Below are 13,009 nucleotides of genomic sequence, written 5' to 3'. Positions count from 1 at the left end.
ACAATCATATTCAATTTTATACTCATTCTTTTCATTATATTCAAATTAAAGAAAAATGTCTTCAAAAATATTTTTATAGCTAATCTATTTGACATTTTAATCATTTTATGCGTATTCCTGCCATAACCAAAAACATGATACAAAAAATATTCATACCCTTTTTCGTATCGAAAATGTATTTTTACTATATTATATTCACAGCATTTTCCTTTACATGCAAAACAAACTCCAAGCAAAATACCTATCATATCACACAAGCATAAGGAAGCTTGCACCGATATAAAAACTTTATCGCCACCAAAATACGACACACATTTACGACACTGAACGAATCTAGATAAATATACCAAAGAACGAATGGTTCATTAGAAATCTGTAAAATCATTCACTCGTTCGTTTTATCATTCACGTAAACACCCATTTCTCATTTGGGTCACGTGTCAAAAAATATTTATATTCCATGTTGATTTTTCGTGTTTGATAGATTGTGGGGCTTTGAAAACAGCGGATTGTGGTAGATACGGAAAAAAATGGGAGTAAAATATTTAGCGTTTCAGTGCTTTTTGAATTTCCTTACGTTTATTTGGCGGTGAGTGAAACTGGACTATTGCTCTCGAATTTCATTGCTTTATTTTCAACGTATAGTAAACTTACTATTATTCAAAGGTATGCGGTTTGCTCTATTTTCTCTTTTAACAAACAGACTTATATTATTAATACAAGCAAGGATTGACATGTATATATTAAACACTTCTATCTGTTTAAATAATTACCAATCCATTACATAGAAATTCCTAATAAAAAGTGTATTCAGAAAAGGTAGCGCGAAACAAAACCGCAAGCACTCAATGATGGTTTTAATCTTTATTGTGTTTCTTTGTAAATTCTACCACGACACATAAGTGCATTTTTCTTTGTCTCTTTTCCTCTCACGCGCTGGCCAGTATTTTCTTTCTTTTTACTTCAATTAAGGAAGTAGCGTTATTTTCACATTGTAAGAGAATGCATTACTTTAATTTCATTATAGATACATAACATTCTACACTAGTGCCTAATAAATTGGTTTGTGAGAAAAGTAAATTATAATGTTATATAATATCTATAGTGGTAAAAATCTTACGGATGCCAAATAGCTTTGTGCGTCTGAACTTAGCTGCTAGCCGTTGCGAGGAAGTAAGATAATGAAAGCAATAAATTTATGGTAGATCTGTGGGTGATAGAGACGATTGCATCCATCTGTCTCAATTCCAGCAGTCCTCTCCTAAATATTTTACAAAGTTATTTGTCATATTTAACTTATTTAAGATTTTATGTATGAAGATGTTTACAGGCGGAATTACTACTACTACCAGTCCACCGTAGGGTGATGCAGAGGTTATAATTATAAAATAGGTTCTTTCAATCACTAATCTGCCCGCTAGTTTAAGAGCCGTACATGAGAACTGACAAAGACCCTGTTAATGACGAGGTGTTTGCATAGTTCGCGACGGACATTTTTGATCGACGGGAATTAAAATTGGATGGGAGAGGAAAATTTGAACGTCCAATGTAATTAAGTAAATCGATAACAGCGACATCTGTCGGTGACGGCGCGAACTTAGCGCAGGTGGATTTGAATGATAAACAGTTGAGTTGTTTTATGAAATTATGTTTTAGACAGTTTGTGTGAGTGAAGAAAATGATGGCCAAGGTTAGATGTTGCAAATGTTAAAACATAAGAATAAAGAGAGAAGATTGTGGCATCAGAAAAGCGAAACTGTGGTAGTCGACTGATCTAAACATTCGACTCTCACGCAAGTTGTCGAAAGGACTTGGGAGTGACTTATCTCCATCGGTTAGGAAAGACATATAGATAATAGCTTGCAGGCCTAAGAATTCTTTAAAGTTCAGCGATACAATGCCCGTAGCTGAATTTGGTCAGCGCGGTAGACTTGCTTAAATTCACCCTTATTCCGGAAGACTCTTGCTTAGCACTAAGACAGTAATTCATTAAAATTGGTAATATTTCGCACACACTCAAATTTTCTTCGAAATCTCCATCATTTCTATCTACTATTACCCAAATTATGCGCATAAAATCAAGCACAAGGCCGTGACTTAACAACCTTAACTAATACGTATCAAAACAGTTTGACAAGCGAACGTGCTTAGTTTGAAACCGCCATTGATCTCGGAACTTAGTCTAGCACTTAGTTATTGGTCTTAGGACTTAATGTCAGAACATATGCGACACTGGCACTTTGGGGCTCTTGTTTCAGTTGAGTATTAGAGTTATACATGGATACGCCAGTTATGTAACAAAATAATATATTGTTAGAGGAAGAAAAAGAAATGCCATATATATTAGAGGAAGTAAAAGAAATGTGACGTTGGTCACGTGACCGAGTCCATAAAAGGGCTGCGAGCTCATTCTAAGCTCTCTTTTCCATAGGATTCACTAGCTAAGGGGTACCTCTGCCCGTTTGAATGGTCACGCTGTATTTTTCTCACTTTTCATTTGTCTGTAATTTATTTTTGAAGTGATTCAGTTTGTATGTGTAAAGAGCTTGTTAATTTGCTAAAGATTGTGACTTATAGTAAAACTGTTCTATGTGATTAGTATTTTCTTTTATATGCTTCCACTTCTGGCTTTCCTAAAAATATTTAATTTACAATTTGCTTTAAAAATTGTCTTAGATGGGGATGATTTGCTCGTCAAAACATTTAGCACACTATGCTAAATGTGTCGAGCTATTATTATTTACAAACTTGCCTCTACTGATTTACTAGTCATTTGGCATTTATTTTATGTTGCCTTCTATTCTTGCTAGAGATTCTAGGCTATCCTCTATCTAGACAGTCTTTGTGATGCAGCGGTTAAGATGGTGCTAGCAATGTATCGAGGTCGTAGATACATATAATAGTTCCAGGGCTAATTAAATTATACCTAGATGTGTCTATTTCACTGACACAAGAAAAAGGGCGCAGGGCTTTTACAAGAACTGGTTTAGCCGTGTAAGTCTGGCATACAGAGGCCTTTGCATTTATCATTTTTATATTGATGTGTTTCATCGCATACCCAGAAATTACTTATCAAGCCTCAGGCTATAATTTTACCCGTATTTAATTATGTTGGCATCACATTATCTTCGGGAAAACATTAATAATAATACAACGCATATCATGTTTCTACTGTAATATTATAAATTGTAAGCCATACAAAATCATACCGCAATTTAATTACTGTTTTCGGTACCTTAATTAAAACAAAACAAAAAGCTTGTTCTAATAAAAGGCAATATTAATTAGAATTTGAAGAACATTTTATTTGGAATACCGGAATAAATTGAAATATCACGATTTCTGTTTTCATGTTTTTTGTCAATTAACCCCCGAAATATTTTTTTTTATTTATTTCCGTACATGCTGTGTAGTAATTTAATTAACGTGAATAAAAAAATGGATCATGTAATACCGGAAAAAAGGTTTTTCCTTGTTATTGCTAATAACTATTGACCCGCTTTCCACGTGTTCGTCCCTTATCTATTTACCAATTTATGAGTATATTTTTGAGAAAATGTAACGTTTTCCGGGTTTTAAAACTATCTCCATACATGTCGAAACCAAAGTAAGCAATCAATATAGGATTCTAAAATCGAATACTAGTAAGAAGGAGTTTGCTCATGCAAACTCTTTACACATACTTTGACGAGCATGAGTGCCAATTTAATACTTTTTAAATAAGTGCTACCAATGTAATTACCGAGACAGCAAGTAAATGAAAACTACCGTCAAAATTTTATCTCGTAAGCTATCTGAAAAATATTTATAAGTGGTTAAAAGAAGGCTTAAATCCAGAAAATATTGCTACAATCTGTATTTTTTACTCCACAGTGCTTTGATACTACTAAACCTTTAACGCCCTATAAACCTCCCAAAGTTTCTTTATAATAATAAAGTTTACGTCTATTTCAGTAATTTAAAGGCATTACTGAATATTTAGGTGTTAAGATAAACTTAGGAATCATGAAGTTACCTAAGTGTTACGTCAAAGGTGGCACTAAAATGTGTTATAAAGTGCCAAGTGTTATGTTGGTACTTTAAGTGATAAAATGGTATTAACCTGTGGCTTCAGGTATTATGGTCGTATTGTATGAGTATTTTTATAACATTTGTTGGGTATGTTTAACATCTGCTCGATTTTGGTACTATATGAATATAAATTTATCATATTTTACTATTTAAAATTGAATTTAATCAAATGCTGTGTTGATTGTGGATTGAAAGAAATGTCGTCAGAAAGATTAAGAAACTGTAAGCTCAGATTGTTTGCTCAAATAAAGAAAACTAATGAATGTGGAATTACGGAAAAAGAAGCAATGGGAATACCAAGAGAAAGCGCCCTAGAAAGACATACACGAATAATATCGATGATATTCTTCAAAAAAGTCAAGTGCGTAGTACTCGTAACCGTCGCTCCTACATGTAAAGATGTTTAGGTATGAATGAAGCAAAATAAGTTTGTATTGATCATAGCAAGTAACATTCTTCAGTCTCTGTGGCCAGGTACATTATGCAATGCCTCGTGGGGAACATAATATTGTAACATTTTCAATGGCATTCCTACCCCCATGGAAAAATGGTTGGATTTTATTTATGTATTCCCTTACTAGTTACTACTGATGCATCAAGCTATTTTGCTTTACCAGTAAAACAAGTATTCACTATTAAATTTCTCAAAGTTCACGTACTTTCCAAGATATTTCGTCACTCAAAGGGTCCAATATACCTATTTCCATAACAAAAAGTATCATTGAATAGCTCAGGTACGGTGAATGGCGTGACGTCATTGAGAAGCAAGATTGATGACCCGCGACCGATAACCGGTGTACATGCGCCTTTATAATGAAGGTATAGCGGTTCCAACGAGACTGTATAGGTGTAGGGTGTATGTGTTTTTGGGTGAATATAGGATTTTTTCATGGCATCATGCTTGTCATACACAAGGTGTAGGTAGACGTGCTCTAAATTCGCCCACGTTTGTCATTTAAAGAGGAATGTCATATACCGAGCATGTTACCGGGCTACAATGTCGTGAATGTTTTGATTGCCTTAAAGAAACAATTTCATGTTGCCGGAAATCGTATCCGGGATCGTACTCTCGATCAGCAGATAAATTACAAAACTAACCTTAATTGCTTAAATATATTATGGTTTTTCTTTGATTCAGTCTGAGCGTCCTTATGATAGCTAATGAGGTTTGTAATACGATACTGTAGCGATTTCTCAGCAGAGGTTCCAAAGATCTTCATAAAATTCGGAACATTTAAATAAAACTAAAAAAAAACTATTTTTTTACTAAATTTTGGTTACCGTTTATAACGTGAGACTAGACAACTTCATCTAGTGTCATTAAGGCGTTATTCTAGATAGTGTTAGTCAAGAATGGGTCGTTACATCGACGATCATTTATTATGAAGTTAGTGAGAAGATGAGCGCAAAAAAATACTCTTTTGTATACTTATTAGGCGTCATGACTTACGCTTATTTGTAAAAAAAAGTTTATTATATTTGGTCTTATGGGTATTGTTATTTTTATCACATTATGTAATAATTATCAGTATTATCAAAATTATAAAAAGAGTTGGAGTTTTGAGTTAAAGGTCGAGTCCCTTTTTCCAGGATTTTACAAGACAAGACAAGTTTACGGGTCTCTTGGAATAGAAGCCCAACAATAATGTTCCATTCCAATAGTTAACAGAACAGTTAAAAAGATTATATGCACATTTCAATTGCTACAAGTTTTCAAACTCTGGGCTACTTAGCTCCCCTAGGGAATCAAGCCTGAGGCCTCGTATACAGTATTAGTATAACTATGCACTGTCGGTCACCTTGCATAAACTATCAAGAGTCGAATCTACTATCGGTTAAACCTTAAAAGTAGACCAAGCATTGTAAAAAGTAATTCTTAACACCAACCTATACTTAGCAATGACCAAAGAATATAATACAAAACCACACTTGAAACTCAAATGTCCGTGCAATAACTTGCGTTGTTACCGTGAACATTTTACTAAGAACAGACAGTGCGGTTATTGATGAAACTTTGCCTTCACTGTGCCGGACTTTGACTTAATGGGACATAGTTTAAACTGTGAGACCTGACTGAGAGCACTTCAGTAGTTATACGTAGGATTATATTATATCTATATTTAATCAATTTTATTTAAAAACGAAACTGAAGCGCACAGCTCAAAAACGGATCAATCAATTCGACTTACTTTTTTTTAAAACCTGGGAAAGGTTTTTTATGTAGAGAAAAAGAAAGTTAATAATTTAAAAAAAAAGTTTATTGTAGAAACTTATACAGCTTTTACAGTTATCTTACATTAGAGCCTCCTTTTAAGTAAAAGACATTCGTCAAATATTGCAAAAAAGGTTTACAGTACAAAATAAAGTAATAAAGAAACGAAAATAAATTCTGAGAATGTCAAAAATTAAAAAAAGTAATAACAATTATAGGGTAGGGTAGTTAGTAATTAGATCAGTCTGTCAGTTATACTGTCACGGGTACTGAATCCGTTTTTATGAACATATTTTTATTTAATTTAACCTCTGAATTTGCATTTTTATTCACGCTTATTATGAAGGATTGGAAAGGAGCATGTTAACTGATCACAAAATAAACCAAATAAAAATCGTAATATGTAAAAAACCTGAAAGTTTACATATTTCCAACTACCGCAATGAATTCATATGTTTCGATTCATGTTCGACGAAAATATTATTCGTATATTTCCCAGAATTTATTTAAAGCATCGACCGATGTTAGTTACGTGTAATAAATCGCTAACTAATTAGAGATACTCAAAATACATACAAAATCCTAAAAAGATTCCCGAGCTGCAAAACTATAAAACACTATCGATTGTTCTTCAACTTATGCCAATCGAACTACAAAGACCATCATCTAGAAAAATATCTATTATAACACAGCGATGCTTTAAAACGCTTGTCCCATTTCATATATCGTAAATGTCCCTAAAACGCAATTCGCACAAAATACTGCACTTTATTGTCCTACTTTTGAGGTCGACATAATCGTATGTGGCGGACAGGATAACAAAAATAACGAGACATTTGCCACACAAAAATCAACCTTATTTTTCCGTTTTAGAGTGTAAGTAAACTGTATTTCATAAAGTTGTCAACAAGCGGAGTGGAAAGGCGATGTCATAGTCTGTCATAATTTGTTATGCTGATTTTTTCCTTGATCGTAAAAATAATAGTAAGTGCGGAAAGTTTTTTCGTTTTCCAAAATATTAATGTTCCTTTGTGAAGTGGAATAGGGGCTGTGATATGTTACAGATTAGGGGAGGATGTAATAAAATATCGTAATGCCATGAGATAGACCCTGAAGTGGCGTGCGGTTCTCGGTCGGAATTTTTATTATTTGTCCTTGAAGGAAAAAACCCGTATAATTCTACTTATTGACCAAAGCGAGCGATTCTTACCATATAGTCCTATAAAAACTCATTATTACTACTTTAAAGACATAGTTTCAAAGAGGTAGGATATGTAAAATTTTAAATTTTGACGTTATACGTCACCGAAAGTCGTTGTTCTTTGGCGACGTCTAGTCAAAAGCAGTTGAAGATTAATTTTGAATAAACATATACATATATCTGTGAACATGCCAATTGAATGTCGTCGATCAACTGCAGGGGGAAAGGGAAACCGGGGGATGTTCATCGAAAGAGACTCAGCGGTCGTCGCGGCCGGCTTGCCTACAAGACAACAGAACGAGTTTGTAACAGATTCTCTCCAGCATTACTTACTGCAAGAAGAAGTTGATGCCTTAATAGGAGATTCCTACCTCCCTCCTCCTAAGCCGAAACCACTCCCACCTCTACGGAAACCCAGACCTCGAGACACACGCAACTCAGGTCACTACGGAGACGTAGCTCAAATCATAAGCGGACCTGTCAAAACGAAATTTGAATCCGTCGTAGAAGATCTAAAGGAAACAGTATACTCGTCTTATTGGAAATCTGCGGTCGGAAAAGGACCTGATCCTGTACCACTACTGCCAGATGGCTTTGATGTACTCGCTCATACATTTGGCAAAGTATTCAAATCTGATGGGCGGCTCTATGACATCGTTATGCCCAAAGTACCTCCTCCTGATAAAACACCACCATCCAAACAAGTAGCTGGTTACAAAAGCCGCAATTATTGTAAACCTTTTAACCCTAACTTGATATTTGGCCATCGTTCCTGTTCGGACAAAAGAGGTACAGCGGTCAAGTATTGTGTGACAGACGCCAGAGTCGTCGCAGGGGTGGGTAATAGAGCAGTACTAAATGCAGGACAAGCAAATCACATTTTTGCTAAACAACAATCCCTGGGTCAAGCTACTGCTCCGAATAATAATATCAAGGAAGTCCCTGAAGGATATTCTTTCGGAAAACTCAAGGAACCAGACAATTTACCAGAATGTATGACTACTTGCGATCAAAATGAAGGGAGGTACGAACTTAGGAGATGTTTAAAACACCTTAATACGGTACGAATGTGTTTATTCAAACGTGTACCGAACACATTTTTTGATAAATTTTATCGGACTCTCAAATATTATGACACTGACAAAACTGGTTGGTTGCCAAAAGAAATTGTCTATCAACAGTGCAGAAGAAACCGTGTCATATTTGAACCTAAGATAGTTGAACGTTTGTTGTGTCTCTGGGGAGTGTATGATGGATTTCGAATTGAATACAAAACTTTTATTCTCACTTTGAATAAGAGGGAACCTACTCCGGAACTACCAAAGATACCTGACTTCGAGCCTCATTGCATCGACTATAGTACTACTTATACAGACATGGTGAAGCCGGGACAAACAGTTGACAATCCAAGAATGGCAGGAGTACCGTCAGGCCGATATTTAGATAGGGATTTCCCAGTAACACCTGAAGGATGTTGTTCTGCAGATAATGCCTACCTTCCACACGAATCTGATGCAAGATCTGTTTTTAATCCGAGTTTACTTACCAATTGTTTTGTAAACCACCGGCATATGTATGAAAAACAAGAACCTAGAAACGTGAGAAGGGTTTTCGAGGCAGCCGGAGAGAAATTCACTGATGAAAAGTTCGATTTTATTTGGAAAGAAGCTCAAAAACTTCATTCTCAAGGTTGGGTTTGTTACGAGACTTTTCGACAAACTTTGGAGAAAGATACGGAAGGGAAAACTAAAAAATAACTCTTAGCAATTAAACATAAGACTGATTTTTAATTGATACGATGTATTATTAAATGATAATTGAATTAGCATTACTAGCAGTTTAGTTGATATAACGTTATTATTTAGATGTTAATTTTAATTGATACTAAACAATATATGTAATTTAGATATATTTAGTTATAGACATGATTAGTACTATAATTTAGATTCTAATTTGTTACACGTTTAAGTACTTTGTATAATAAATTATTGCTAGAAATCTTGCATCTTTTATTCAAAACGGCGAGCGCTATAAGAAGAAATAAATATTGCTGTCCTTACATGTGAGATAATTTTGATTCCGCCAAGTTGGTACTTTTTATTTAAATCAGTCTTAAAGCTTTTGTAATAGGGGATAAAACTGTAAACTAATCGGCATAGCAAGGCAAAAGAAAATGTTAAAGGTTTCTGATCTTCATCCTAAATATTTTAAATCTTACAAAGTCTCACTGCAATCAATTACAACAAAACCTAATCTAAAGCCTATTCTACACCCTATAATAAAGCAATAACATGAACAAAAGGCAGTTCAAATAAGAATTGTTTTCCTTCAATTCGGCAACTAATTAGTTTCGTCGAAGGCTTGGTTAAATGGGAAACTGTAGCGTGGGCGACACTTGAGAATGATCGTAGGTTTGGAGAGATGAAGTCTGACCTAGAAAGTCCTTATTGAGTACTTAGCTTTATTTAGTACTAGATGAACCGCGCGGCTTTACTTGTGTACAAACTTTCATCGCCTTCTTAGCCCCTTATGAATGAATTGATATAAAACAAAATCTCTGTTAGGTTTTCATGGTTATGCAAATTTCATAGGTTTTCATGGAATTTGGCATGAAAATTATTGAGATAACGTATTAAAAATGGCCTTAATAATCAAGTATGAAACAATCAAAAGATGAAAGAGAGATGAAAGTTTGTATGTGAGTGGAGGCACATAAGTTAGCTAGTATTAATAGGAGCCAGACTTTTATGTAACGTTAATAGTCAACGCGAATACTCAAGTTATGATTTCTTATACTTAGAATCTGAATTTTGTTCCCAGTTTCCATTTGTAACAAGTTTGCAGAAGGATTCGAGGTTATCACTTTATCAGTAACCTAGATTCGAAGCGGTCGAAGTTTTAGTCAAGGACTCGAATATCTTCGGACTTATCCCTGGATTTAACTTTAATACCTTGTGCTACTGTGATATCTATACTTGAATACTATTTAATACTTACCTATTATAACTTAGGTCTGCTATTATTTCACGGTTAAACCATCGAACAATTTTTGATGAATTAAAGCATGGAGATGGTTGGAGACACGTAATCAACTATACGAGATTGGTACTTTCCTTCATCACTACGCATTTCAGTCCCTTGAGAGATAGCCGATGCAGGATCCCTTGTTTTCAGAAATGTATATCTATGCTAAAATTCATCAAAATTGGTTTACCAAGGGCTTTGTCTGTGTAATCTTAACAAACATACAGACTTTTGCATTTATTAAATTACTATAGAGGTATCGATAACACTGTTTTCCAACACAATACAACCATATGAGTTGTATAAAATCAAAAACGTTTACTGTTTTTTATTCTATACGACTTATTTATTATTCCCAAAAAAGAAATAAACAAACGAACACCCAAATACAATAAAATATAGACAAATAATACGATACTACCCTACAATAGAGCCTGCACAAAATTACACTACAATTCAAAATTCCGGCCGGGCACTGTCGAAGCGAAACCAAGTAAATGAAATTCCGTCGTTCGAGAAGACGTCTTATGATCTTGTTCAAATATCCAAGGCATGTGATAACTGAGAACTTAGATGTAGAATATGTCCTTCGTTAATTTACAGGGCTTTACTTTATTATCTAGTACTTAAGTTAGGAATTATATTAGTTCCTACTAAATGGACCGCGCGGCTTTGCTAACTTACAAAGTTTAATTTTCCATTTCAATCATTTGCATGTTGATTTCTGAAAATAATTATAGTAATACATGTAAAATCTCAAGCTATCAACCATCTTTATGGTAAATCCCAAATAGATTCTGCCGTTTGCCTGAAAAGCGTACCTCTTATATAAACATACGGTACGGACTTTCACCTTCATACTTTTGAAATACAGTTATCAAATCTTATAGGACAATGTAATGGGTGATTTATTCAACATTAGTGACATGAGTCCTCACTCTGTACTCCTTAGACTTTCGTGTCAAGACTTTCAGTTCATATTCACTAAGATACTGCGACTTATGCTCCGATCGAACCGAACACACTCATATTCATAGGTATCTTTTACGTGATGCGATGAGTGCGTGTACTCACATCGTCGTTGTTACTGTCGACATAAAATGATTTGTCAGTTATAGTAGCCGATATCTCTGTAGGATTAACCCCCGGTTTCGAGGTACATTTAGCAGTAGTTTATCTATTCACTAGCGTTTAAATTCATATAAAAACACTATAGTATCAATAAACTACCACTAAATGTACTCAGAAACCGGGAGTAAATCTATCAAAAGTTTTACGTGTTACTACTTCTGAGAATGTGACCCCTATTTGTGAAGTTATCGTGTGATCTATTAAAAGCTGAATGAAAGGATTCTAATACTTAAGTCATAAATGGATTCTAAGAAATACTACGTCGATCGAGAGTTTGACTTTTAAAATGTCGCCAAAATTAGGCACTCGTTGCAGGCGCTGATCAGATTTTCATATTTTTTTTAGATATCTAGCCAGTTGTCTATATTCAATTATTGTAGAAAATTGCCCCTTAAAACGAATACTTTATTCTTCCACCTATGGGAATTAAACTAGCAACATCACTGCAGTAGTTACACTGCTACTGCAGATTCCTTCACGGGTCATTTCGAAAACCATTTTGTGAAACATCCAAGGAAGTTTTGGTCCTTCTAAGTTATGCATAGTTCAAGAGCTTAGACACAACATTGTATATGCATTGCATCGCTTAGCGCTGGCTAACTTTGAGAATAAGTTATAATTGGACCATAGGGACGCCGAGAGGTTTTGTCTTAAGTTTGAATAACCAAGTTGTGAGTGACCGCGCTGACTATTCGCCTTGAAATGGTTGGTTTGAGATAATAATTTGGCTTCAGTAGTAAGATCCTCTAAAACTAACGATTTGAACTCTCGCGACTTGTACACATAATATTATAATGCAACGGGTCTTAAACGCGGTTGAAAATTAAACGTTAGGATACCTTGTTTACCCGCGACGATTCGATCGTATTACATCGGTCACGGGCTGACTGAAACTCTTCTCTAAAACTATCGATAACTGAGAAATGTTGTATGAAAATCTGATCAGCGTCTCTAGCGGTGGCCAAAGGAACAATTTTTGCAGTACATTTTTTGATGTCAAACTCTCGATACTTGTCGGTACCGATCATAAAAATTTCGCGATAGATATATAAATCGAACTCCTAATACAATGGAAGCGAACTCTTGATTTCCAAATATAAAATGTTCTGATAAGAGTTTCTCTTTTCTCTTCTTATGCTTGAATTTTAGACATTTATCCATACTTTTCTTCCTTTGACGAATTGACTTACTTTTTATACAAAAATCGACCTTCTTTACAAGGTAACAGAGTTTAAAGTCATTAGTGATTCTCTTTGTAAATTGTTGACATTTTCGACTATTTCAAGTAGGTAGTCCAAAATAGATACAAAATAATTAACTTAATAACAGACGTGATAATAATTTTATATCGTAATTGGAAGTTGTTAGCT

At 34.6% G+C, this 13,009-nt stretch overlaps 2 protein-coding genes across 2 annotated transcripts in view; both read left to right on the top strand.

The window, feature by feature from the left end:
• The window catches only part of LOC142978755 (uncharacterized), a 331,498-nt gene that overhangs the window by 166,613 nt on the left and 151,876 nt on the right, over positions 1-13,009 (top strand). The gene's annotated exons all lie outside the window — the stretch shown is intronic.
• LOC142978966 (EF-hand domain-containing family member B-like) lies at positions 7,620-9,430 on the top strand. Its single transcript, XM_076123624.1, has one exon. The coding sequence runs from the start codon at positions 7,673-7,675 to the stop codon at positions 9,239-9,241; it is 1,569 nt and encodes a 522-aa protein (XP_075979739.1). The 5' UTR covers positions 7,620-7,672; the 3' UTR covers positions 9,242-9,430.

This window comes from Anticarsia gemmatalis, chromosome 15 (genome assembly GCF_050436995.1).
Source record: "Anticarsia gemmatalis isolate Benzon Research Colony breed Stoneville strain chromosome 15, ilAntGemm2 primary, whole genome shotgun sequence".
NCBI lineage: Eukaryota > Metazoa > Arthropoda > Insecta > Lepidoptera > Erebidae > Anticarsia > Anticarsia gemmatalis.
Note: the sequence above shows the minus strand (reverse complement) of the source record. Positions and strands in the feature narration are given on the sequence as shown.

Excerpts from the sequence above, each read along its gene's own strand:
- LOC142978966 (XM_076123624.1), top strand. The coding sequence starts at position 7,673 with ATGCCAATTGAATGTCGTCGATCAACTGCAGGGGGAAAGGGAAACCGG.